The sequence below is a fragment of the Herpailurus yagouaroundi genome, unplaced genomic scaffold (assembly GCF_014898765.1).
Source record: "Herpailurus yagouaroundi ecotype Mexico unplaced genomic scaffold, PumYag 100, whole genome shotgun sequence".
NCBI classification, from domain to species: Eukaryota; Metazoa; Chordata; class Mammalia; order Carnivora; family Felidae; genus Herpailurus; species Herpailurus yagouaroundi.
Window position 1 is genome coordinate 227588 of NW_024412391.1, and position 25088 is coordinate 252675.

Below are 25088 nucleotides of genomic sequence, written 5' to 3' on the forward strand. Positions count from 1 at the left end.
CCCAAAACCTCTCCTCTCGTCCAGGCATTCCACTGACCACCCCAACCACCTCACCTCAGCGGTTGGGGGCGTGGGGGCATGTCCGCAAGTAAGATCTGGACTCTTCCAGTCCCTCTTAAACCCCCTTCCCTTTGTGCATTCTGGTGTCTTCAGGAGGCTGCGTCTGTGCCAGCCCCCATGCCCCAATGCCTCCCTCTGAGGCGCCCTCCCCACTCTTCTGTCCCAGGCCTCGGGACTGCAGTTTTCTTACCCCTTTTCGTCCAGGACACTCACCAGGGCTGGCACTGGCCAGGGGAGTTGGTGCAGTCTCCCCAGAGCCAGCGGAGGGGCCCGGCAAAGTGCCAGCCGGGGGAGTGGGCAGCGAAAGGAAGGGGCAGTGCCCGGGTCCCTCATCGGCTCCATCTGGGCAGTCCCAGGTTCCGTCACACAGCAGGATGGCCCCCACGCAGGTGCCATCGACACAGGACACCTCCCCAGGAGTGCAATTCAGCTGCCCTGCAGCCAGAGAAAGGAGGAGCTGGTCCCAAACACTGCCCTGTAATCCCACTGTTTGGGGTGCCCCTGTGCACACATTACAGGTGCCGGCTTCCCAGCAGGAGCCTGAATTGGTGGAGGAGGGGAGGCAGGAAGGTTGGGGCTCCCAAGACAAGCCTTTGGGAGGGGGGTGCCTTGTGGACTGGAGTCCAGAGCGGAGACCACCCACCCAGACAGGCCTCCTCATCGGCAGCGTCGGGACAGTCGGGATGTCCGTCACAGAGCAGGGCGGGGGGCAGGCAGCGCCCATCAGCACAGGCCAGCGAGTCGTGGGGGCACGGGCAGCCCTGCTCATCTGTCCCATCTCCACAGTCGTCCCGCCCGTCACAGAGCAGGGCCAGGGGCAGGCAGCGGCCGGAGCTGCAAGACATCTGCCCCTCCCCACAGCCTGGGGTGGCACAGCCTGGCATGGGGCAAGCAGGCAGGGGCAAGATGACAAAGGGTCCTAGAGAAAAGCCCCTGACCCTGGAAAGACCAGAACAGCCCTGCCCACCAGCCATCGCTGCCGGCGGTGTGAGCAGCAGCTCAGGAAGCCGTTCAGTTTCGCATAGGAGACACCCGCACAGTAGGAGAGACCCATCACTCAGTCACTGCCCCCCACAGACGAGGACACTCACCCTCCTCGTCCGAGCCATCGCCACAGTCATCCTGGTTGTCACAAAGCCACCCGTGGGGCACACAGTGCCCACTCTCCTGGCACGGGGCCTCTCCCTCCACACAGCCGGGCACCGGCTCCTCACAGCGGGTCCTGCCACTCCCGCAAAGCCACTGACTTTCCTGGCATGTGCTGAGCACACAGCGTCCCGGGATCAGCCACAGCGCTGGGCTTTGGCAACTCAGGGGCCTGGGGCTCCCCTGAGCCAACCCCCCTCCGCACTCACCAGTTCCCACAGTCCTTCTGCAGCACAGTCCCTGGGGGGAAAAAGCTGCCCCCTGACTCACAGGGGCAGGAAGCTGGTTCTAGGCAGACTCCTCCTGGGATCACAGAGGGTAAGACTGGAGCAAAAGGGGCACAGCGGCCCCTAGTGCCAGCCTTGTCACCCGGGCCTTGTGGCTCTCTTCCCCCTCCCAGGGCCCTCCCCCCCCCCTCTTCTGACCCTACACACCATGGAGCAGAGTCCCCTCGGGGCAGAAGCAGCCCTCCACGCAGGCGACAGCCTGGCAGTGCCACCCAGGTTCAGGACCATGGTCATGGCAGGTGGGGGGGCATATGGGGCCACAGGCCTCATACACCTGGCCCCCTTCACACTGCAGAGCTGGGTGGAGAAGAGAGAGGCTTGGGTCACTGAGGTGCAACGGCACCAGGATGCAACAAGCAGGCGAGCCAGCCCAAGCGGATACTCATGGAGGGCACGGGGTGCACGGTATAGACTCTTGCTGAGCCCCTCCCAAGGCCGTTGGCAACATGACAGTTCTACAGGAAAGCAACCTTGCCCGTCTGGTTCATCTACGACAGCATGAACACCACACATATCTGCCCTTTAATGAATGCATGGCTTTCTGGCAGGCCAGGAGGAGCACCCATGAAGGAGAGGAATGGGCAGTGGGATTGGGCATCGGGGACCCAGGGCAGGGCACACTCACGGCAGAGCTCCTGGCTGCGCCAGCGCACAAAGAGCCCATGCCGGGCACACTCATCTGCATACGTGGCAATGGCCGAGCAGAGACACTCACAGTCACCCCCCGAATCACAGCTGTGGAAGGGATTGTTCAGCCCCTGGACGCCCTCCCCACCCCCAACCTACCCATTCCCACCCTGTCCCCAGGCTCGCCCCTCTCACCCGCAGGCATCATGCACACACCGCTCGTAGTGCTGCTGTGGGGGCACCTCTGCATGGCACCGGGCAAAGAGCGACTGCAGCATCACCCCGCAGCGGGCGTGGGCCCAGCTGGCCCGGTGGGCGTTCACCTGCAGGCAGAGCAGGTCCACACCGTGGACCAGCTAGACCCCATCTGCAAGCACCCAGCCTCTGGATCCTCCCCCCTGCAGGTTTCTGTAGCTGCCCCCACTCCCTCCCCCCATTCCCACCCATGCTCACGGTACAGGGGTGTGGCAGCTCTCCCGGCTCAGGGCAGAGAGGATTCAGGTGCCAGGAGTGGGCAGCCAGCTCAGCTGTGGGTTCCAGGACCCCCTGGCGGCTCCGCAGGTCATTACTGGCATCTCCATCAAAGTCCCCACACAGACCAGACACACGGCCCCGGAAGTGCGGGGACAGCTGCACCAGGACCCGGGTGCCTGGGCAGAGGGGGCAGCAGGGGCCAGCATTGTGGAGAAAGAAGACAAGGGTGGCTATTCCGTGGGCCTGTCTGACCATCTGCCCAGGGACCACAAGCCAATAAGGGGTGCTCGTGCCCTCTTTTGGGAGGATGATTGGCGATGGTAAGAGACCTAGATCTGGAGGGCGAGGGCAGAAGCGGGACCAGGGAAATTCTCCAGCAGGCCAGATTCTGGGAGGGATCCAGGCTCCAAGACAGACTGTGACACCACCAGCCCCAGAGGCCTTAGTGACCAGAGACTCAGAGGGCAACCTCGCTGTGCCGACCAGGCAACTCCTTCCCCTGTCAGGGGTTACCCTGGTTTTCCTCGATTTCTCAGTAACAGTTATTTCTAAAATGCCTACCGCTTGGGTTTGGGTGGTGGGATGTTAGGAGATTTATTTTCACTTTTTCTTTCCCAAACTAGGTATTTTCTAAATATCTCTTAGGTGAGGCACTGTTGCTCTTACGTTGAAGAGAAACATAATTTTAAGAGCGCGATTTGGGAACTCCCACCACTCGTATGGAAGAGAAAGGGTTTAGGGAGAGCCAGCCTCATGACACTAAGGTGGGCATGGGTCAGATGGTTAAGGTTAAGGTTGGGGCCTGACCTCCATCCCAGAACAGGCTGAAGCCCAGGCGGGTTGTGAGTAGCAGGAAGAGACCAGCACGACGCAGGCTCAGCCCAGGGCCCGTGTAGACCTTGGGGAGTGTTATGCTGGCCCCATTCACCATCACTGCTCGGCCTGCGGAGGAAGAGAGGCTTTCAGGCCCTGCCTCAGAGTAGAAGGGCTCCCAGATCCCCAGGAGGCCCTCACCAGCCTGCCGTCCAACCTTTCCTTTTGCTTCTCTAGCTATGAGACCTTGGGCAAGCCTCTGGACCTTAATTTCTTGGAGCCTTCCAGAATTATGATTCCCACACAAGAGGAGAGAGGAAAAGCACCAGCCCCACTTCCCTGATGGTAAGCAGTGGGGAACCCCGGGCCTTGGTCACCCGTGCAAAACTGTGATGCCACCCAGCACGCCCCTCCCTGGCCATGCCACCCTTCAATGTTACAGCCACCTCTGAGCATGTGCACAACGGTGCTCTGTAGTTGCACGGTCAGTGCCTTGGTGCAGGTGAGGCCACTGGCCCCACAGGGCAGGTTCTGGGCTGAGACTGTGAACTGGCCGCTGGCCTCTCGCACCAGCAAATATTCACAGGCTCCAGGGAAGGTGAAAGCCAGCCCGTCGAATGTCACATAGTGGGGGGCACCCGATGCCTGGCACCATCCACGGCACTGGCGGCTCGTGCAGTGCCACTGCCGACCCTGGCACACACTGTGGGGGGCGGTGGGGAAACAGAGTCATGAGGACACGAAGCCAGAGCTGTATCTAGGGGATGCACCTGGTCCAGGTTCCACGCAACTCCCGACAGACCCTCAGCTTGGGGGAATCCTGGAGAGCTCCCGTTGCCCAGGCCAGTCTGGATATCCCACCCCACCCATCGTCCCTGTCCAAGGGGCATACCAGATGTTGCAATCCTCCTGGATGGTGGCGTTGGGCGGGTACCACTGCCCGCCGTGACGGCAGGGACAGAGCTCAGGAGGCACACAGCGTTCGTTCTGGGCAGAGGCCGGGGACAAAGGGGCACCTTGGAGGGCTGCCTGACCCACCGCCCACTGTTTCAGACAGCCAGGGGACTAGGGCAGTGCCATGGTTACAGCAGGCCCCGCGGTGCCCCATGCAGCCCCCTCCCAGACTCACCAGCAGCACGGTGCCTGGGGGACAGACACAGCTCCCTGTGCTGTCCGGGGGGCAGGAACGGTTGGCACGCAGGTTGTCACAGGTAAGGAGGCAGGCACCAGGGACATAGACAAGCTCACGGGGGCAGAAGGTCCGCTGGGGGCCACAGCGGTGAGCAGTGCAATTCCAGAGGCCCCTCTCCTGGCAGACACTGCCGAGGTCACGAGGGAGGTAAGAGGCAGGCCCAAGAGAGCACTCACCTCCAGGCGCCTGGTCTGACCTGGGAGAATCTCGGGAACCCAGAAGGTCCAAGCCCCTAATGTTGACTCTGGAGACCTGAGCGTCTCACCCCCAAACCCTAGTTACGAGCACAGGAAGTGGGGCTGCCCCCAGCACCAGCCATACCTGGGATGGGCATGGTTACCCTTTCCTGCCCCAGCTCCAATGGGACCATTCTCTGGGCTCTGAGGCTCTTGAAGAACTCCATTCCCAGCCCGGGTAGGAGAGGGATTCTCTAAAGTCTCATCCTCACCCACCAAGTCCTGACCACTGGCCTGGACTCCACAGGTCCAGAACTGGCCTTTACTTCTCCCTAATCCTTGGAAGAGCCTCTGAACCAGACTCATCCAGAATTCAGAGATCTAGGTTCTAGTCTGTCATCATTAACAAGCTGTGTGACTCTGCAAGCTGTCTGGCCTTAGTCGAGCCTGAGTTTCCTCATCTGCCGAATGGGAACAATTCTTCCACTTCCTACTTTATTAGGTTATTGTAAGAATTCAGTAAAATTAAATAAGATAACGTACAAGAGTGCTTTATAGGCCAGAAGGGCTAGCAATGCTCTGTTGTCCCACGTGTGCATACCGTGCCCTAACCCACAGGGCTACAAGCCCAGCCCCTTTTCTCTAAGCTCTATTTCTTCACCCCCAAGCTCTTTGCTTCCCCCCCAAGACCACTGCCCTCACCAGTGGTTGCAGTCCCTCATGGTGGCACTGCCGGGAGCATAGCGTTGAGTTCCAAGCTGGCAGGAGCACAAGTTGGGGGGCACGCACTCGCCTTCGGGGTCCCATAGCAGCCCTGGGGGGCAGTTACACCCAGCCACACAGCTGCCCAGCTCCCCACAGTCTTCTGGCTCCCCACAGTTTTGACCACACGCCGGGGCACACTCCTGGTACTCCTGGCCCCCGGGACACAGGACCGCTGGGCACAGAGACACATGCAGGTCAGGGACATAACTTGCTGCTAGTCTGCCCACCCTTCTGGAATTCGCACCCCCTACGCCTCTGGAAGAAGGCAAACTCAGCAATGTGCCATGGTCAGAGGCCCTCCTGGGGACCTTCCCTTGTTTCGAAGCTTTTGGATCCTTCTGGGCTACTCCTAGAAGAGGGCTGGGAGGAGCACCCTGGGGCTAGCTGGCTGAGCAGACTCACGGCAGAGTGTCTGGGTCCTCCAGAGAGACGGGACACCCTCCCGGGCACAGCGACGAGCCAAGGCAGCAAGCACAGGACACAGGCAGTCCTTGCCAGGAGCACAGCCACACACGGCTGCCAAGCAGCGCAGGTGGAACAGTTCCCTGTCCACCAGCCCTTGGCACTCCTTGCAGGGAGAGGAGGGAAAAATTGAGCCAGCTCCTCCTCCACAGATTCCCCCATCCCCTCTGGTCCCCACTGCCACCTCCCTGTGCTCGGTAGCCCTGCCCACGGCAGGGAGCCAGGCCCTCCCAGTAGCCCAAGAGGAGAGCAGAGCAGGTACTGACCCCACCTTACAGGTGCAAACAGGAGCACCCCCAATCCGGCTACCTGGAAAGTTGGGCCATGCAGGACGGCACAAGCTGCCTCAGCAAAAACATGGCGCTGAGAGTGGGTGCTGCAGGGGGGAAGTGGGGCGCTGTCTTCTGAGGGGCACCTTCCCTCGCCTGCCACCCGGAACTTGCTAGCAAAGGCTGCAACGCTGGTCTCCACATCGCCAGCGGGTGTCAGGAAGTCATCCTGCTGGTTCCAGGTGAAGGTGCCACACAGACCCTGCACCTAGGCCACAGGAGTGGGCATGGGACGGTCAAATTGGGCCCAAAGTAGCCTTGCCCAGCCACTCACCTGCCCCCTAGCATACCTGGTGGGCATGGCGCGGGTCCAGAGTGATGTAAGCTGCAGGGTCAGACACTCCCCAGAGGACCTGGGCCCCGGGCCAGCGCAGCAGTAGGAAGGTGGAGGAGGCTCGGGAGACACTGAGGCCCTTAGGCCCACTCCATGGCAAGCCCACATCCTGCCCATCCACCAGGACGGCCCCTGGAATAGGGAGCCTGTGAGGGTCTGCCCCTGCAGGGCTGGGCTGATGAGGATTGGGGGTGAGCACATTGCAGGAGGGGGCTACCTGAGTCTCTGAGCTGGATGTGGGTGTCCCCCAGGGAGACAGAGATGGCGTGGAGGCAGCTTCCAGCGTCACAGGCCCCATGCTCCAGCACAATCAGCAGCTGCCCCTTGGAGAAGTCCTGGGGCAGATGTTGAGGAATACGGTGGGGTGGGGGTGGGGGCGGGGAGGATCCAGGGACAGGGTCTGGTCTGCCCCTTTTCCTGTTCCACAGGACACCTACAGCACACACCTGGGGTCAGCTCCCACCCATCACATGTGCTGACCACCTTCTTGCCAGCCAGACTGTCTGCAAGGTATAGGGCTTAACTCTGGCAAGCGCAGACACTTGTGATCATCTGTGTGTGTGTGCGTGCGCGCTTGTGCGCACGGACAGGCATGTGTGTGTATGTAAGTAGGTAGAAATGTGTGTGTGTGTGTGTGTGTGTATGCACGCATGTGTGTGTGTCTCCATGTTGGAGCAAGATGCCTCCCCTCTCCCTCCCTGTGGCTATGTGTGCTCTATATGTGTGTCTGTGTGTATACACATGTTAAATCTATGCGTACTTGCATGAGCCCGCGGCATATGTGCACACCTGTTTGTGTCTATGGACCTGAACTTGGTAAGTCACCTAACTATTGGGGGAGGCGTGGAGAGGAAGGAGAACCCATATTTCGTCAGGGGCTGTTTTGCAGGAAACCGCCTGTGATAAGCCCAGCCTGCCCCATTTGTGAGAAAGTACGGTGAGGATAGGTTTTGCTTCGTGCCCCTGGGCTAGGGTGGCAATGACAGAGGAACATTCTCAGGAACCCGAGGAGGGGTGAAGACCGGAAGGGGAAGTTTGGGGGGGGAGGGGGAGGTGTCTGCGGAGAGCCATCCTCCCTCTAGAGTCGGTTCTCTCTCAGCTTTTCCCGGGATGACTCTGTGTTTGTCGTTGATTTATGTGGAGGTTTCCTGACAGTCACCTGCCCCCCACAGCAACCCCACGAGGACTTCTCCCGCAGCTCATCCCCTACCCACCTGCACCAGGCTGGAGCGGCAACCTGGGCTGCCGCGGAAGGAGAAGCTCCGCCCATCGAAGGTGACGTAATGCCCGTCCCCGCCCACCGCGCACTCGGCGGGGCACTGCGCCTGCGCGCAGAGCCAGCGGCCGTCCTGGCACACGCTGTAGGCACACGGGGCGGGGAGCGCGCTCCGATTCAGCTTCACGACCTCCCGCCCCCAACACCGTGGCCCCTCCCCTCCCCCAGCAGCCCCTCTAACTCTCTTAGGTTTGGAGGTCAGCTGGTGGAGGTCGCTGGCCAGGTCTTTAAGCGGGGCCATCAATTATGCCGTGAGAGGTCACCGGTCCCTTGTGAGGGGCCCCCAAGAGGAGGCAGGTTGAAGGACATAGCATGAGGGAGGGCTCCGCGGGGACCACGGCGCTTCCAACCCCAGCCAAAGGGCCAGCGAGGCCCGCGGACCCACCACGGGTTGCAGAGCTGGCGCACTGTGTCCCCAGGGGCGTAGCGCTGGCGCCGGTGGTAGCAGGGGCAGCGGGCCGCAGGGACACAGAGGGCGCCGTCCCAGAAGAGGCCAGGCGGGCACTCGCAGCCGCTCACGCACGCTTCCTGGCAGGACCCCTCTCCTCCCTCGCCCACTGCCGAGCAGCTGGGCGGGCAGGCCGAGGCGCAGTCAGAATACAGCTGGCCCCCAGGGCACAGGCGCTCTGCCGGCACAGGAGTGGGCTGTGAGGTCCGAGGGCCCCCTCCTCCCGCCAGACCCCGCTGGCCACAACCCGAGGAGGGGGTGCTCAGGAGGTGGCCGGTCGCTCATGAAACCAAGGCCACAGGGCTGCTGTCAGTCAGTTCCCAATTCCGCAGGGTGGGGAGGCCAGGGCCTCTGCAAAGAGGGTCAGCCTCCAGACCTACCGCAGAAACCTGGCTTCCTCCAGCCCACGTGGATATGGTGCTTGGCACACTCTTGGGCATAGTTGGCCAAAGTGGTGCACACGGCCTCCCGCCGGCTCTCGCGCCCACTGCCTGCTGGGGCCCCAGAACAGTAGGCAAAGAGGCAGGTCTGGTGGTACTCAGCAGGGGGGACCTTCAGAGAAAGGACAGGCCCTCAGTCAACCAGACTCAGCAGCACTCCCTCCTCTTACTTGGATCATATGCCCTGACTTACAACCAAACAGAATGAGCACTAGAAGGGAGCTCTGAGATCATACATCCATACAAAGCAATGCCAGGACCACATTCCCTGTTTGGCACCTCTGTAGCACCCCCTGCTCCCCGCCTCTCCGGTGGTGGTTACCACCCCCACCCCCACCCATACCTGAGCATGGCATTCCCTGAACGGACTCTCCAGCAGCTGGTGGCACACATCCTGGGCTTCAGCCTCCAGCTGGCCAGCCTCCATGCCTGCCTCTGTGCCTCTCACGGGGTCCTCACAGCCCTGGGCCGCTTCCACTGCATCCAGACACCCAGGCTAGAGACCATTGGAGTCAGGTTAATGGGCTGGGATGAGGGACATTGACCAGGACACCAGGAAAGTGGCTACTACCCTCATGGCTGCTTCAAGTCCCCATTGTCATGGCCACCAGCCCAGACATCCTGAAGCTTTTGGGGGCAACAAAGTTGTAAGCCTGGGTAGGGTGTGGGGGAGTTGTGGTCCCATCAACCCACAGGCAAGAGATTTGATAACCCAAACTGGTCAGTGACCAGGTCACTGAGTGTGTCCCCTGGGCGGTCAGTTCACCCCAATGCCATGGGCAGCACCTTAAATTCCACGGGACCCAGAGCCTTCCCCAGACCAAGGATCTGGGAGAGGGCCAGGCCTGGTCCCAGAGAAAAAGCCAGTGATGAAGACAGACAGCAGAGGCTTGAAGATGTCAGAGAAGCCAGGAGTGGGGGGCCAACTGGGGAGCAGGGCAGGGAGCCCAGGCTCCCCGAGGGCTGCAGTCTCACCTCTGAGTCAGGGAGCCTCCAGGAATTCCCAAAGGTGGCAGCTAACACAGCCAGTCTCCCTCCTGGCTCCAGGAAGTCATCTGGGGAAGGGTGAGGCAGAGTGCTGTGTCTGGGGTCTCCAGTCTCTCCTTCCCTCCTAAACCAGCAACCAAGTCACGCCCACTTACCCTCAGGCCGGCCACTGTAGACCCCACAGAGACCTTGAGTTTGTCCCTGGAGCTCGTAGTCCACAGAAACGGAGACTGAACCGGACCTGTCCAGCTGCACAACGACCCCCAGGCCCCCTGACAACACCAGCCAGTCCCCTTGCCATTGCAGGCTCAGCCCTGGGCAGGAGAAGGAAGGAGTCACACTCCCCACTCTTCCCACCATGACACCAAGGCTCAGACTGCCGGGGAAGGAGAGGAGATGGAATTCTTACAATTCGAGAGAGCTCTGCACTTGACACCCTTTAAAGGAGAAGCGATTGGTTTCCCGTCGGAACTGTCCTTGAGAATTTCATGGACACTATGGACGCTCTCACAAGTAAACTACAAAGCTCACGTGCACGCACACACAACCCCACCCACTTCACTTCATGGACTGAAAACCAGGGCAAAAGTTCTGGTGGGACAGAGACCCGTCTAGTAGCTCAAAAGCCCTTCCTCACAGCACTGGTAGAGGGGGGTAGGGGGAACTGAGATTCAAAGAGGTGTTTGTTTTTTCTTTTCTGAAGATGTTACTTTGTTTATTTTTTCATTGTGAGAGAGAGAGAGAGAGAGAGAGAGAGAGAGAGAGAGAGAGAGTGCATGAGCAGGGGGAAGGGGCGGAGGGCTATCAGTGCAGAGCCCTATGCAGGGCTCCATCTGTCGGAACCGTGAGATCAAGACCTGGGCCAAGATCAAGAGTTGGACACTTAACCAACTGAGCCACCCAGGCACCCCAAGATTTTATTTTTAAGTAATCTTTACATCCAACATGGGGCTCGAACTCACAACCCTGAGATCAAGAGTCCCATGGCAGCCAGGTACCCCCAAGACCCAAAAAGGTTAAGCAGAGGTACTTGCCCCAAGCCACACTGTGAGGGGATGAGTGGGGGTGGCTTGCAGGAGAGGCTTGTGGGAGACGAGGTCTTGGCCCCTCAGCAGGCTCCCTCATTTCCAAATACTGCCCAACAGTAATGGGGGTGGAGCAGCAGGCTCCCACCCAACTGCCCCTTTTGCTGTCCCCTGCTCTGGGGGATAGGCAGACTGGCCCAGGGGAACAAATGGGGCCCTGGGCAGTCTCCTGCTCCCCACAGCTCCCTTACCCTGGAGCAGCCGAGACTCCCCATCAGGTATCAGCTGCCCATTCACAGAGACATTTTTACCCTGGATCAGCACCTCCTCGGGTCCCATCATTACCCGGGCCTTTGGGGAGACACAGAGCGGAAGAGGTGTTCAGTGGCTCGCCTTCCCCCGTGTCCAGCTCCCTCCCTGTGGTCTTCCCTCCCTCCCTCCCTCCCTCACCAGCTGACAGTGCCCAGGTTGGGGGCAATGCCCCCTGGGCGTGAGGTGGACAGCCCAGGTGGAATCAGCAGCGCCCGCCAGCAGGTAAGTGCAGCGGCCCAGGAAGTGGTAGTGACGCCCGTCAAAGGTTCGGTAGTGGAAGCCTGACCAGGTGGTGCAGGTGGCCGCCGGCTGCTGGCGCTGGCTCCAGAACTGGGCCACGGCCCCCACCAGGGGCTGCAGGGAGGCTGGAGAGGGAGCACTGCCTGGAGGAGATACACCGACTGTGAGTCTCTGAGTGTGCAGGTAGGAGGGTGAAGGAGGAGGAGGACAGGGGGCTTCTCCCAGAGTGGGAGGCAGGTGGAGAGTTCATGGTCCCTCTGGTGGGCCAGGATGGGAGGTGACTCATCTGAGAGCACAGGGGAGTGGGCAGGGGCCCTGCAGGAAGGCCCAGAGCTCCAGAAATCTATGTGGTAGCCCTTGCAGGGGGAGAAAGTGGTTGCCAGGACCGCAGACCCACCTGGGAGGTGTCGGCCAGGGCAGCTGAGGCAGGCCTGGGAGCTGCCATCCCGCCAGCTGTGTCCCCAAGGCCAAGCACAGCACTCCTCCAGGCTTCCCGCAGATGCATTAGCTGAGCCTGGCTGCAGCTGGCACTGCTGTGTGGCAAAGCAGTGGCCCCCAGGGCTGGCTTCTGCAAGGGCTGCAGTGGATAGAGGGAGAGAATAGGGCGGCCCAGACAGTCAGCCTGGGCCCAGCTTCCCTCCCCAGGCAGCCTCCATGAAACCACAGATCCGGGCAAATAGCAGGTGCTTACCCAGAGTGCAGTGTGTGCCCCCCCAGCCTGGGCAGCAAGCCGTCACTGTCCGGTTCCTTGCCGCAGGCCGGGTTTCTGGGGGCCTGGGTCCACCAAGCAGGCAGCAGAGAGAAGATGTTAATTATTCAGCCCAGCCCCTTCCCGGTCCCTGAGAATGGCCTGGGACATTTCATCTGGTCACCTATTCTCTGAGTGGCTTTCCCCTCCTTGCCTGTCCCCAGCCCCACACCCTCCACTCTTCCTGAGCCCAGCCAGACCCACTTCCCAAATGCCCGCTCCTCCAGGGCACCACCCAGTTCACCTTCTCCCCCCACCCCCAGGATGTTGGCTCCGTTGCTCCCTGCCGCTCAGCGGCCAGCCCAGACTCCAACCCTCACTCACTTGTAGATGGGACAGAGCCCCGCAGGTCCGCTCCGGGACAGGTCGAGTCGCCAGCCCAGGCGCTGGTAATGGTAGAGGCTGGTGCAAGGCACCAGGCCCTCCTGGCGGGGGGTCACTTCCTCCTCCACCAGGAAGGTTTCCGTCCGCTCGCACCACCGCCTGCCCACAGATGGGGAATGACAGCCACTGCCCCCAGCCCTTCTGTTGCCAAGAAGCCCTGCCCGCAGAAGAGTCAGTGAACTGAAGAGGAGGCTGGGTGGGAGTAAGAAGCGGAGGGGAGGGGAGTCGGGCTGCCCCAGAGGGTCCTGTTCATGAGGCAGGTGAAAAGGATCTTAGTCAGAGGGGCCCCAGGCTGGACTGCTCACCCGTTAGCCAATGCCCATGCCATCCCAAAGAGGAGGGCAGGGAGCAGCATAATGCTCCCCCCACGTCACCTCTGGGGGACTAAGAGGCTTGGGCTTGGGGAAGGTGATGGCTGTGGCCAGTGAGCAGAAAGGCCAGTGCTGGCCTTCCCCGCCCCACACCACGGTCTACTTCAGCCGGGTGTCAATGTGTCCAAGGCAGCCCAGACAGTGACAGCGAGGCCCATGGGACTGGGGAAGCTTTATCTCAGCCCCATGCCCTGGGGCACCAGCTGCTCGGAACCAGATTGGACCTGCCTGCACATTGCACAATCCCCTCAGAGGCCAGTTCTCCCTGGAAACAGTCCCCTTCCGGCCCTTGTGTGTGTGTGTGTGTGTGTGTGTGTGTGTGTGTGTGTGAGCTCAGTGGGGGAGTGCATGTGCCCCAGGCCACACAGCCAGACACTCGGAGCCTCTGATATTTTTCCACCCTCAGGCTATACCACAAATTAACGTGGACTCTGGACAAGCCACCCTCTCTTTCTGAGCCATAATTTCTTTGCTAATAAAAAATTCAGGGGCTTCCCAGGGATGCTTGGGTGGGACTCAGGGGCTCTACTTTGATATCGTGTACGTGCACATTTCTGAGGATAGTTCCTTAACTGTAAATTAAATTCTCAAGAGGAACTATGACCCCACAAAATGGTTAAGAGTTATTGTGCCAAATGACTGATATGGTCTTCCAGCCCTAAAATTCTGATTTTATGAGTCTCTCCCTGCCCCCTTTCCTGCCTCTTCCTGCCCTTTCTCCCACTAAGCACCCGTGAAGCCTGGACCAGTGAACAGAAGGAGCTGAGTTTCCAGGCTGGTTGGACTGTGCAGAGATAGAGGGAGAATATGTGCCCTTTTCTCAGTGATCTGACTTCTTACTGGGGGTGATTATGTGTGGCTGGCTGGGTTCACCTTTCACCCTGGTCTCCTAAGAGAGTCTCCTAGGGTCCAGAATCAGGAAGCCTGGGCAGGGGAGCACAGCAAGCCTCAGGGAGGAGTGGAGGAGCGGCTTGGGTAGGAAGTAGGGAGGGAGGGTAGGAGACAGAAGGGGCTGGAAGCCAGCCCCCCCAGCCCTGGGGGCAAGGCAGCCGGATGGGGATAATCTGAGCATCCGGTTGGGGCAGCAGGTGGCCTGGGTGAATCCTGGTTACTTCTTGGTTACCAGCTCCTAGGACACCCAGGCTGGAATGTGGCCTGGGCCTTAGATTCCATCCCCTGGGCCTTAGATTTCCCCCCCCCCCCCCTGCTGTCCCACTGAGCATCTCACACAGTTACCCCACCTGGGGCAAGGAGGCTGCTGGGAACCAGAGCCATGCTAGGCATTTCTCCTGGGCCTACCATTGGTCCTGTAGCCCAAAGAGGGTTCAGAGTTCCTCAGGGATCTCTCAGTGGGGTGCTCAGAAAAGACCAGGGCCCAGCCATGGACATGTTTCTGTTCCCAGTCTCTCACGCATGTACCCTATACACTCTCCCCCTGCTGCTTCCCATGCTTATACCCCTGATGCAGGTCTCACAAGGGCAGACAGGTGCTCATGCCCCACCCTAGCACACAGTGACACATTCTACTCCCAGGGCCGTGAGCGGGCTAGGCACTGACTCCTGAAGCAGCCCATCCAGGAGGTCAGAGAGTGTTTCCCAGCTGATTCCAAGATGCCCCCTGCTCTTCTAGGTGCCACCTGCTCCCACGACTCTCCTAAACATCAACCAATATTGACGGTGTCCCTGCTGTGTGCCGTGCTTCTCTTCCAAGGACTACATTCCCAGCTTTGGATTCTAACCACAGCTGATGAGGCTGCGCTTGGATTGGAAAAAGAAACCCAAGTCACAATCCCCCTTTCCCCTAAAGGGGGCAGGAGGGAGAAAGTTGGAAGCCAGGGGAGATTGGAGAAAGAGATTAGGGAGAGGGCGCCTGGAATAACCAGCCCACGTTTCAGCTCCTGGAGCACAGGATGTGAGGAGCTTTCAGGAAGAGTCAGGTGCCCGGGTGGCAAGGCCAAAGAAAAACATCATAACCCGGGGCAGGGACCCCCAAGTCCCTCCAGGAGCGGATCTGAGGGCTGAGGGCATCCCTCCACACCTAACTGGTACAGGTTTCCAGGCCAGGAGGAGGGCCAGCCCCCACCCCGCCCAAAGAACTCTTCCCCACTCGGCAGCCCCCTCCCCCCGGACCCCGCCCTCGAAGTCCCCGCCCAGCCCCACTCCCGCCTCACCCCCTGGTGCCTGCGATCCAGCGCCGCCTTCTCCCTGGGGACCTGGCTCAAAGCCCCCACCCCAATTTCTACTTCAAAAGGCCCGTTCTCCGCAGGCACTGGGGCCCAGCTCAGTCTCCTTCGGCCACCCCTCGCTGCCCCAAGGGACCCGGATCGCGACGCGGGTGTCGGACCGGGTCCCCCGAAATCGGGGTCCGTGGTTGTGGCTCTGTGTGGACCCAGGTGGAATCTGGGTCAAGAGCAGGGGCGGGTCGGAGTTTCCCAGACCAACCCCACAGACCGACAGTCCGTGGACTCAATCCCACAGCGAGGCGCCGCGCTGACACGCTCCCGGGGGGGGGGGGGGGGCCCCCCATTTAAAAAAACCAACCCCCCCCCCCGCCCCCCTCCCCCGAGCACGCCCCCTCCTCTCCCCCTCCCCAACTCCTCACCGCACCCCCTCCCCCCGCGCTCCACCTTTCCCCTGGCTCCTCCCTCGGCGCCTGTGAGCACCCTCCCTCGCAGCCCGCTTGCCCTTCCTCCCTGCCTCCTCTCCCTCCTCCACCCCCTCCCCCCACACTCCTCCCTTCCCTTCCCCCTCTTCTCTCCCCCCCCCCCTTCCTAGGCTTCCACTTTCCATCACCTCCTCGGGGCCGTCGTCCTTCCGCACCGTCACCTGCCCGCCTAACCCGGCTGTGCGCCCTCCCGCGACCCCACTCCAGCACACCCCTGCCCCTACCTCCCCCACGGGGCGCCCCGCAGCTCCCCTCCCGCTTCCGCGCTCCCCTCCCCCCTGCCGGGCGCCGCTTCCCCGCTCCCGCTCCCTCCGCGTCTTTTCCTCTCCCCTCCCCGCGAAGTTTCAGGGCTGTCAGTCTGTCAGTCTTTCGGGCGGTCGGCACCCGAGCTACAGGCAGCGGGCGCCATTGCGAGCAGAGCCGGCTGGGGCAGGAGGCCGGGGCGCCTGGGTCCCGCCAGCAGCGGGGACACCCGACCAGCCAGCCCGCCAGGTACGGGCCGTGGAGGCGCCCCCGCTGCTGGCGGGACCCAGGCGCCCCGGCCTCCTGCCCCAGCCGGCTCTGCTCGCAATGGCGCCCGCTGCCTGTAGCTCGGGTGCCGACCGCCCGAAAGACTGACAGACTGACAGCCCTGAAACTTCGCGGGGAGGGGAGAGGAAAAGACGCGGCCGGCTGCTGCCCCTTCTACCCCGACACTCAGTCACTGCCCGCTCCGCGCAGGTGACAGCCCCGGGGGTGGGGGCGCTGCGAGCGCCGGAGGGGGTGGGGTGGAGTTGGGGGGAAAAGAAGGGGCAGGGGAGGGGCAGGGGCTGGAGAAGGGAGGGGATGGGACTGGGGAGCGAGGGCCTGGCTTGGGGGGTGGTGACGGTAGTGGAGAAAAGAAGGAAGACCGGGGATCTGGAGGGAGGGGCGGAGGCTGGGGTGAGGGCGCCCGGTGGGAGTCCGGTGGGAAAGGGGGGGGGGAGGGGGGAGGCTCGCGAGGGGAAGTCTCCGGAAAGAGGAGAGGGAGTGTGGGAGCGGGCCGGGGGGGGGGAAGGGGGGCGACGAGGCACAGGGGTCAGGCCGTTGGGGAGGGGCGGGAGAGAAGGGCGCTGACAGGTGAGCCCGGGGAGGGGCCGGGAGGTGGACTGAAGAGGCTCTAGGGAACAAACGGAGGCGGGGAGGTGGGGCGGGAGGGGTCTAGTCGAGAGGAAAACTTGAGGGGGGGGTAGAAGTCAGAGGGGAGCAGAAATGGGGAAGGGACCCACTGAGAGAGAGGGGAGGGAAGCGGAGGTGTGTGGGGAGGCAGGGGTGGGGAGGAGGAGGGTCAGTGCGAGGGTCCTGAGCCAGCGGTAAGCCGCAGACGCCCCGGGCTCGGGGGAGCCTGGGGACAAGGGTGGGAGCTCGGGGAGCGGACTGGAAGGGGGAGGGGAAGAGCGGTTCTAGGGACTGGGGACCGGGAGGGTAGGGAAGCGAGAGCCTGCTGGGGAGGCAAAGGGGGAAGGGAGACGGGGGCCTCGGAGGGGAAGGCGAGCTGCAGGAGGGAGGGATGGAGGGAGGGAGGAGGATGGTGTGGGGAGAGGGGAGGAGGGCTGGGGAGGGGGGGAGAGGAGGGAGGGAACTGAGGTGAAGAGAGGAAAGGAGAAGGAAGGGAAACCAGAGTGGGGGAGGAGAGGGAGAGGGGAGGGGAGTGCGGGGTGAGGGAGAAAAGCGGGGAGGAGGAGGGCGGCGTTGGGGAGGAAGGAAAAGAGGAGGGGGAAAGGAAGGGAGAGGGTGTGCAGCCGGGGAGGGGGATGGAGCCTCGGGGAGAACCAGGAGGGAAGGGAAAGGCAGCCCTGAGCCGGGGGAGGAGGAGGGGAGCCCTGTCGCGGAGAAGGCCCGGAGCTGAGGGTCAGGGGGGCGGTGGCTGGGGAGGGCCTACCCGAGGGGGCCGGGAGGGGCTGGCCCGGCTGTGAGCAGGGGGAGGAGCCGGAGGGGCGGGGCAGGGGGCGGATCCGGGGAGCCAGCCAGCTTCGGTGGGGAGAGAGGGCGGAAGGCAGAGGGAGCCGGAGAAGGGAGGGGCAGAGGGAAGGCTGCCAGAAATGGGGGGGTGGGGGGGGGGTAGTCTGCTGGGGGAGGGGCAGGGAACCCGCCGGGGGAGGAGCATTGAAGGGGCTCGGGGGCGGGGTGTCCCTGCCAGGGAAGCCCTGAGGGGGAGGGCGGTGGTTTTGAGGTAGGGTTTTGGGGAGAGGAAGCCGGAGCCATTTCCTGCCTTCAGCAAAGACCCTCCTCAGAGGGCCTCCCCCACCAGTTGCCCAATGGTGACACTCACCTCCGCCTCCCACCCCCAACCCCGCGGCTGGCTCCTATTTCACCAGCTCCCCGCAGTGACAGCTGGAGGGCCCAGGAGATGAAGTTCCCGACTCCCCACCCTGGTCTTCACTCCCCACCCTCTGCGCAGAGAATCGATTGATTCCTGAAGTCCCCAGGCAAGGGCACTGTGGGGTGGGGAGCACTGGAGGGCTGGGCCTGGTTCAGAGACCCGCCAGGTGAGGGTGGGGGTGCCGCTGATTTCTAGAGCCCACCAGAGCTTGCAGAAATGGCTTCAAGGCCTTCTCCTCGGCATTCAAAGATCTCTTTGCTTTCTGAAACCCATCTTCCCTCTTTCCCCTTTACCAGTACTTGGGAACATCACCTTTGGAGCTCCTGGGGATAGCTGATGGGGAGAGGTTGGGCAGAGCCAGGGCCCAGGTGGAGGCTATCCAGAGAAGAATGTGAACAAGGATGTGTTCTCTCCTTAGGGTCCGTGGCCTGCTCCCCCAGGAGGAGCTACCCTGGGTTGCCATGAGAGAGACCTTTGAGGCCCTCAGCTCCCTGGGTGAGCTAGCAGCACTCGAGGAACTTGGGTGGTGGGAGGCAGGATTCGGGGGCATGCTAGGCCCGCTGTGTCCCTACAGTTCAGACTGCAATCCTGAGACCCCAGGGACCAGTGGGGCCTTTAGGGCAGCATCCTTTTCCGTTTTACCAGGGTATATTTGAATGCCTGGCCCTGTGGAGGTTGTGTGGGACTGCGTGCATACATGTGCGCTCAACAGAGCACAGATATTTAGACCTATTATCTCTTCCTTCACCTGCCCTTGACTCCATGCAAAGGGGCTGAGGTGGATACCTGGCCAGGCTGCTGGGGAGCCTGTCTATCCCCTGTCTTGCTGGCTAGAGACCCTACCTTCCTGGGCAAGTTGGAAAAAGCCCCTTGGCTTTTTGGGGAAGGGGGAGAGCCCCTTTCTTTGTCTCCTGTTCTGTACTGAATGTTTTACCTAGTCCTATCCTTCCACCTGTAACAGGGTTCTCTGTGGGACAGCCTGAGATGGCCCCCCAAAGTGAGCCTGGGGAAGGGTCCCATAATACCCAGGAGCAGATGTCCCCTCCCAGGGAAGACAGCGTGCTGGGCACATGCTCAGGTAAGTAGGTGGGGGACCATGAACAGTGGCTCAGGTAGAATCTACCTTTCCTTCTTCAAGTGCCAGGGTGCTATTCTCGTTATTTGGAAAACCTCAGCGACCAAATAGACAAAGATCCCTACCTTCAGGGAGCTTATCCTAATGAGGCCAGAGAGTCAGCAAATATAAAAATAAGTGTACTTATAAAGTACAGCACACATATAGCACATATCAGAAGGGGATAAGTGCTGGGGGGGGGAGGGAGCCTGAGGTGGGGGTGGGGCAGGCTGCAGGATTAAATAGTGAGAGTGAGAGGAGGCCCCACTGGGAAGTGAGATTTGAGCAAGATTTGGAAGAGGTGAGGGAGGTGGCTGCCTCAAGCAGGCCTGTGTCTGGCTTTTTGACATTCTGATCTTCTGCAATGATTTGCCTGGAACTCGGGTCCGTCTGGTGGGTCTGCGGCCCTCCTCCTGAGAGTCTCCCGTAAGCCTCAGGGTAGTGACCTTTCCTTGCTTCCACTATCTCACACACATATTCCAGAAGCTCCTCACAGCTGTGGCTCTTGCAACCCGCACAGCCTCTGCAGCTGCCCTGCTTGGAGGAACCAGAGGCTGCAGAGGCTCCCCCCCCCCCCCCCTCCCCCGGCCCAGGGGAGAATTCAGTCCCTGCAGGTAGGATGTGGGACACAATCCTGCCAGTCAGGCTGGGACTGGGGTTTCAAAAGCCCCCCCGTGATAGCACCGGTGGGGACCTCTGTCCATCTGTGATGTCTCTGGAGTCCTTGAGGTGGCCTGTTCTCTGCCAGGGCACGAGGCCCCCAGACCAGAGGAAGGTGCCCAAACTGAAGAAGCTGAAGCTCCCTGCAGAGGAGGCCAGGCATGTGCACCACAGAAGGCTGAGCCCCCGAGCTCCTGCCCAGGTGAGTCCTCCCACTTCTCGAGCCCGCCAGGGGCCCAGGCAGAGGGGACAGGGGACTTGTAAACTCCCGGGCTGGTCTCTGATGAGGCGGCCACTCCAGCCCCTTCCAACCTAAGACGAATTAGTTCCTGGCACCTTTCTGCTGCAGAGCCTCAGCCCCCAGAGAGAGGTCCACGTCACAGACAACAGGAATCAGCGAGGCTGGTCACCCAGAGAAACTGACCCTCGCCTCAACATCCTCCGGAAGTCTTAACTTGCCCTCTTACCTCCCCCTAAGTGCCTACTTGTGGATGACTTAAATTACCGTTCACTTGAAGACATTGTCCCGGACAGGCTCCTTCCCCCAAATCTCCACGGATCTCAGTGGACCCAAATGCTCCAAATATGTTGTCCCGGAGTCATCCCCCCATACCCAGGGCGATCAAACAGCTGATTCTCTCTCCACAATACTGCCACCACGCCCTTCCGCCACCACCAAACTTATCGCCTTCCGCCTGAGTGATGTCCTTTATTCCGTATTCCAGGGGTTTCTCTAGTGCCTACTAGGTCTAGGCTGTGTTAGGCAGAAGGCAAGGAGACTGCCTGTAGGCTGACACAGACCTGGTTTGAATCCTTGCTCCACATTTACTACCCGGTGATCTTAGATAGGCTACTTCACCTCCAGCCTGTTTGTTCACCTGTAAGCAGGTAAAAGAGTAACCTCGTGGCTGGTGAACAGCATATAGACAGTGTGTCATCTATAGTTGGCATTCGATAAATGGTGGCAATCCTCGCTTTTGTTAGCCACGTAAAGACACGGAACACAAGACGTCTGCCTTTCGGAAGCTACAATCTAGTTGAGATGACACTAATATGAACTAGAATAAAGGATTAAACAAATAACAATAAGGCCAGATCACAAGGAAGTGTAACAGCACAAGGAACTTATAACAATAAGTGCTATAGGTGTTTACGTAAGAGATCCTCGTGCGTTGGTTTGTCAAAGATTTTGTTGATTTGTGCTACATTTTGAGGGAGGTGTAGGCTAGACTTCAGCTCTGATGGGGGTGGGGTAGAGGATGGGAAGACATTCTAGGCTGAGAAGAGACTTTAACACAGAAAAGGTGACGCGTGGCTGGGATTCGAGCAGACCTGCCTGGCTGCCGGGGAGGGTTTACGTGTGGGGGTGGTGAGAAAGTTGGACTGGGGGCGGGGGGTGGGAGGTGAAGCTCAGATGCAGCTAGAACTTACTTCATCCTGTAAACAACAGAGAGCTCTTGATGGTTCTTGAGTAGAAGAGTGGCATAATGAAAACGAAAGCAATATCACAATAGGATAAATAGTTGTCTGGAACGGATGGATCCGTGAAAGACACTGGGAGGAAATCTAATTGGCAGTTCATGTGTAATGTAACCAGTGCTCAGGCTATTACAGACCTTCAGAGCCAGACAGGAACTCAGATCATCTGGTTCAATGGTTCTTAAACAAGAATCACTTAGGGAGCTTTATTTATTAGTATTTTTTTTAATGTTTATTTATTTATTTTTGAGAGAGGGCGTGAGCGGGGGAGGGGCAGAGACAGAAGGAGACAGAATCCAAAGCAGGCTCCAGGCTCTGAGCTGTCAGCACAGAGCCCCACACAGGGCTCCATCCCACGTACTGTGAGATCATGTCCTGAGCCGAAGTCAGACACTTAACCGACTGAGCCACCCAGGGCCCCCCACGTTGCGAGCTTTAAAGAAAGAGAACAGATTCATGCACCCTGCTCCCATGGATGCATTTTGTAAAAGTCCCCAGGAGATTATTAGAAACCACGAACCAGTACAACCCTTATGCTTAAGCAAACTAGTACACCGAGCTCAAAGAGGTAACAGAGGTAAGTTAACCAAGGTCACACTAATGACTAGTGGCAGAAGAGAACCCAAGTAGACACTCCCAATCTGGGCCCTGAGCTCTTTTCTCTTGGCTGGACCATTGCAGTGCCCAAGAGAGGCAAAGTTCCAGTGGGACGCACCTCAAACCTGCTACCCCAGAGGGCCCCCCCCCTTGCTTCTCCAGAGGTTGGCACTCTTCTCTGGTTCCCCAACTCCTGTAAACTCCATCCCCTTCATCCTAAACGGGGGCTTTCCCACCTGGCCCCAGAGGCAAGAATGGAGTTAGAGGCAGGGGGAGCCTTGAGAAGCAAGAGGAAGGCAGACAGAGCTCCTCAGTGGCCACTGAAAGGGAGAGATCAAGGGAGGCTCCAAGGTGAGAGCTGAGCTTCCAAGGTTCCAACACCAGTGACTGGGAGAACAAGGCTGTAGTCCCGATGGCAAAGTCACCGGGGTAGGTCTGAGAAGGTCAGCTGTTTGGTGATAAGCCTGCTGAGCTGCAGCCAATTTGCAGGACCCCAAAGGGGGCTGGGGCTGCTCAGCTGATGGGAGACTGTGGTTCTAGAAAGGAGTGGAAGGTCTGGGGTAGCCAACGCAAGCAGATGACCCCAGTGTGAAGCCTAAGGCCTGAACTTTGAGCAACATTTATATTCAGGGGGCACAAGAGTAAGCAGTGCCTTCTGCAGGGACAGGGGAAACTCCTCAACCACATGGAGACCTAGGAGAAAGCTCCCAGGACGGGGTGGGGGACTGGAGTACCAGCGTCCCTGGCTGCAGAGAACCAAGGACGAGGACTGAAGGGTGACCTTTGGATGTGGTCGTTCCCTAGAAGTAGAGTGGAGAGAACAGAAGCCAGGTTTCTGGCACCAGAAGTGCTGGAGCTTCTGGGGCTTCTGGGGCTCCAGAAGTGGTGGTCTTATTGGAAAAAAAAAAAAAAAAAAAAAAATTGCATAAATAAAAGTGGGGCTTCGTTGGCTCCTCTTGTCTTGACTTTTCAGGGGACGAGTGGATGATTCGCAAGGTGAAGGTGGAGGAGGAGGATCAGGAGGCAGAAGAGGAGGTCGAATGGCCCCAACACCTCTCATTACTCCCCGGCCCTTTCCCCGCGCCGGACTTGGGGCCTCTGGCCGCCGCGTACAAGCTGGAGCCGGGGGCCCCGGGGACACTGGGTGGACTGGCGCTGGTCGGGTGGGCCCCGACCTCGGAGAAGCCCTACGGCTGCGGGGAGTGCGAGCGGCGGTTCCGGGACCAGCTGACCCTGCGGCTGCATCAGAGGCTGCACCGCGGCGAGGGCCCCTGCGCCTGCCCGGACTGCGGCCGCAGCTTCACGCAGCGCGCGCACATGCTGCTGCACCAGCGCAGCCACCGCGGCGAGCGGCCTTTCCCCTGCTCCGAGTGCGACAAGCGCTTCAGCAAGAAGGCCCACCTGACCCGCCACCTGCGCACGCACACCGGCGAGCGGCCCTACCCGTGCGCCGAGTGCGGCAAGCGCTTCAGCCAGAAGATACACCTGGGCTCGCACCAGAAGACGCACACGGGCGAGCGGCCCTACCCCTGCACCGAGTGCGAGAAGCGCTTCCGCAAAAAGACGCACCTGATCCGCCACCAGCGCATCCACACCGGCGAGAGGCCCTATCAGTGCGCGCAGTGCTCGCGCAGCTTCACGCACAAGCAGCACTTGGTGCGGCATCAGAGGGTGCACGAGGCGGCCGGCCGCGCCCCGCCCTCGCCCGACGCGCCCGCCTCGCCGGGTTCCCCCGCCCCGTCCCCCACCCCGTCCCCTCCCGGACCCAAGCCTTTCTCCTGCTCCGACTGCGGCCTGAGCTTCGGCTGGAAGAAGAACCTCGCCACGCACCAGCGTCTGCACCGCAGCGAGGGGCGCCCCTTTGGCTGCGACGAGTGCGCCCTGGGTACGACCGTGGACCCCGCCGCCGCCGAGCCCTCGGCCTGCGCGCCCGGAGGCACACCGGCGACCCAGGGCGCCCCCGCGGGCGAGCGGTCCTTCTTCTGCCAGGACTGCGGGCGCGGCTTCGCCCACGGGCAGCACCTGGCGCGGCACCAGCGGGTGCACACGGGCGAGCGGCCCTTCGCCTGCCCGCAGTGCGGCCGCCGCTTCGGCTCGAGGCCCAATATGGTCGCCCACTCCCGCGCCCACAGCGGCGCCAGGCCTTTCGCCTGCGCGCAGTGCGGCCGCCGCTTCAGCCGCAAGTCGCACCTGGGCCGCCACCAGGCGGTGCACACGGGCAGCCGGCCCCACGCCTGCGCCGTCTGCGCCCGCAGCTTCAGCTCCAAGACCAACCTGGTGCGCCACCAGGCCATCCACACGGGCTCCCGCCCCTTCTCCTGCCCGCAGTGCGGCAAGAGCTTCAGCCGCAAGACCCACCTGGTGCGGCACCAGCGCATCCACGGCGAAGCCGCCCACCCGGCCTCCGACGCCGACCTCTCGGCCCCAGCCTGGCCCACTCCCACAGAGGTGGCAGCGCCCCCGCTCTTCTTCTGAGCCTGGTTCTCGTCGGGACCCTTCCTTGGCTCGCTGGTTGGAGAGACCCAGGCCGGAGATCTTCTGGGCAGTGAGCACGACGGCCTGGGCCCCTGACGGCTGCTCTTCCCTCCGTCTCTTGCTGGAGAGAAGTTGGGAGAGGGTAACCGGTTTGGACATTGAGACTAAGACGGTGCTCATAACGAACCCTTGCCGGGAACAGTTCAGGCCTGAGTCCTGGGAAGACTCCCAGCCACGGACCCCTTCGGAAAGCAGACATTTCTTGGACACGCCCCTACGCACACACGTGCGCTGCGCGCATGACCAAGAGCTGACTGGGTCAGGAACCTCTACGGGGGGGGGGGGGCGAAAGAATGGTTATCTGTGTACTAAAAGTGTCATTAAAATTAAAATAGAAGGGTCCAGGGCTGTTAAATGAGCACAGGGTGGGAACCCACCACCCCACCTTAGTTCTCCCACAGAGGACCATCCCTTCCTATCCTGGGTGAGCTAAATTTAGCCAGGTGCTGGTCATGGGCGGTACCAAATGAAAATATAATATCGCTCACTGCTAAACCACTATCCTGCTCCCTGGTTCTTACTCAAACATTTGATGGAAGAAACATTAACATAGATTTCTCATGGCAGGTGTTGACGCTAGACCTGTAGGAGATGCACAGAGGGGCCGGGTGCCCTTTGGCCATTCCCATGGAGACAGCGGCCACCCTGGGTCCTGGAGCTCTCCCAAGGGGATCTGGAAACAGCAGCCCCACCTGCCACCCTGCCTGGCAGCGTGAGGAAGGACATCAACAGCAGACGAAGGTTGCTTTTCCATCACCATTTCCCCTAAATTCTGTCTCCATGACGGACGCTTGATCCAAA

General features: G+C 60.7%; 2 protein-coding genes across 7 annotated transcripts in view; one reads left to right on the forward strand and one right to left on the reverse strand.

The window, feature by feature from the left end:
* LOC121028959 (SCO-spondin-like) overlaps positions 1-14679 on the reverse strand; it is a gene marked incomplete at its 5' end in the record, with an annotated part of 55495 nt that extends 40816 nt beyond the window's left edge. The window contains 29 exons of the mRNA XM_040473052.1: positions 274-495; positions 704-937; positions 1152-1321; positions 1416-1509; positions 1641-1790; positions 2119-2228; positions 2316-2443; positions 2574-2770; positions 3402-3536; positions 3854-4110; positions 4300-4394; positions 4537-4726; positions 5478-5712; positions 5943-6108; positions 6312-6539; positions 6622-6797; positions 6883-7000; positions 7880-8024; positions 8327-8567; positions 8770-8941; positions 9173-9325; positions 9805-9884; positions 9972-10130; positions 11093-11192; positions 11292-11536; positions 11791-11970; positions 12085-12167; positions 12466-12770; positions 14563-14679. Of these exons, the coding sequence (XP_040328986.1) occupies positions 274-495; positions 704-937; positions 1152-1321; positions 1416-1509; positions 1641-1790; positions 2119-2228; positions 2316-2443; positions 2574-2770; positions 3402-3536; positions 3854-4110; positions 4300-4394; positions 4537-4726; positions 5478-5712; positions 5943-6108; positions 6312-6539; positions 6622-6797; positions 6883-7000; positions 7880-8024; positions 8327-8567; positions 8770-8941; positions 9173-9325; positions 9805-9884; positions 9972-10130; positions 11093-11192; positions 11292-11536; positions 11791-11970; positions 12085-12167; positions 12466-12770; positions 14563-14679 (4885 nt within the window). The remainder of the gene's footprint in view (positions 1-273; positions 496-703; positions 938-1151; positions 1322-1415; positions 1510-1640; positions 1791-2118; positions 2229-2315; positions 2444-2573; positions 2771-3401; positions 3537-3853; positions 4111-4299; positions 4395-4536; positions 4727-5477; positions 5713-5942; positions 6109-6311; positions 6540-6621; positions 6798-6882; positions 7001-7879; positions 8025-8326; positions 8568-8769; positions 8942-9172; positions 9326-9804; positions 9885-9971; positions 10131-11092; positions 11193-11291; positions 11537-11790; positions 11971-12084; positions 12168-12465; positions 12771-14562) is intronic.
* An 875-nt stretch (positions 14680-15554) lies between these two features.
* ZNF467 (zinc finger protein 467) lies at positions 15555-24788 on the forward strand. 6 transcript variants are annotated; one of them, XM_040471651.1, is made up of 6 exons: positions 15558-16053; positions 17898-18008; positions 18321-18397; positions 18864-18980; positions 19765-19878; positions 22726-24788. In XM_040471651.1, the coding sequence occupies exons 3-6, from the start codon at positions 18364-18366 to the stop codon at positions 24225-24227; spliced, it is 1767 nt and encodes a 588-aa protein (XP_040327585.1). In that variant the 5' UTR covers positions 15558-16053; positions 17898-18008; positions 18321-18363; the 3' UTR covers positions 24228-24788. The 6 variants fall into 6 exon arrangements, with proteins under 6 accessions (XP_040327587.1, XP_040327585.1, XP_040327586.1 ...); XM_040471655.1 differs by lacking the exon at positions 17898-18008 and adding an exon at positions 16224-16281 and having other exon boundaries at positions 15735-16083; XM_040471650.1 differs by lacking the exon at positions 15558-16053 and adding an exon at positions 16222-16281.
* Positions 24789-25088: the final 300 nt, after the last annotated feature.

Bases quoted from the DNA above. Each gene is read 5' to 3' on its own strand.
- ZNF467 (XM_040471651.1), top strand. From the start codon at position 18,364: ATGAGAGAGACCTTTGAGGCCCTCAGCTCCCTGG. The intron at 18,398-18,863 runs GTGAGCTAGCAG...CACCTGTAACAG, and splicing joins TGAGGCCCTCAGCTCCCTGG to GGTTCTCTGTGGGACAGCCT. The intron at 19,879-22,725 runs GTGAGTCCTCCC...TTGACTTTTCAG, and splicing joins GCCCCCGAGCTCCTGCCCAG to GGGACGAGTGGATGATTCGC.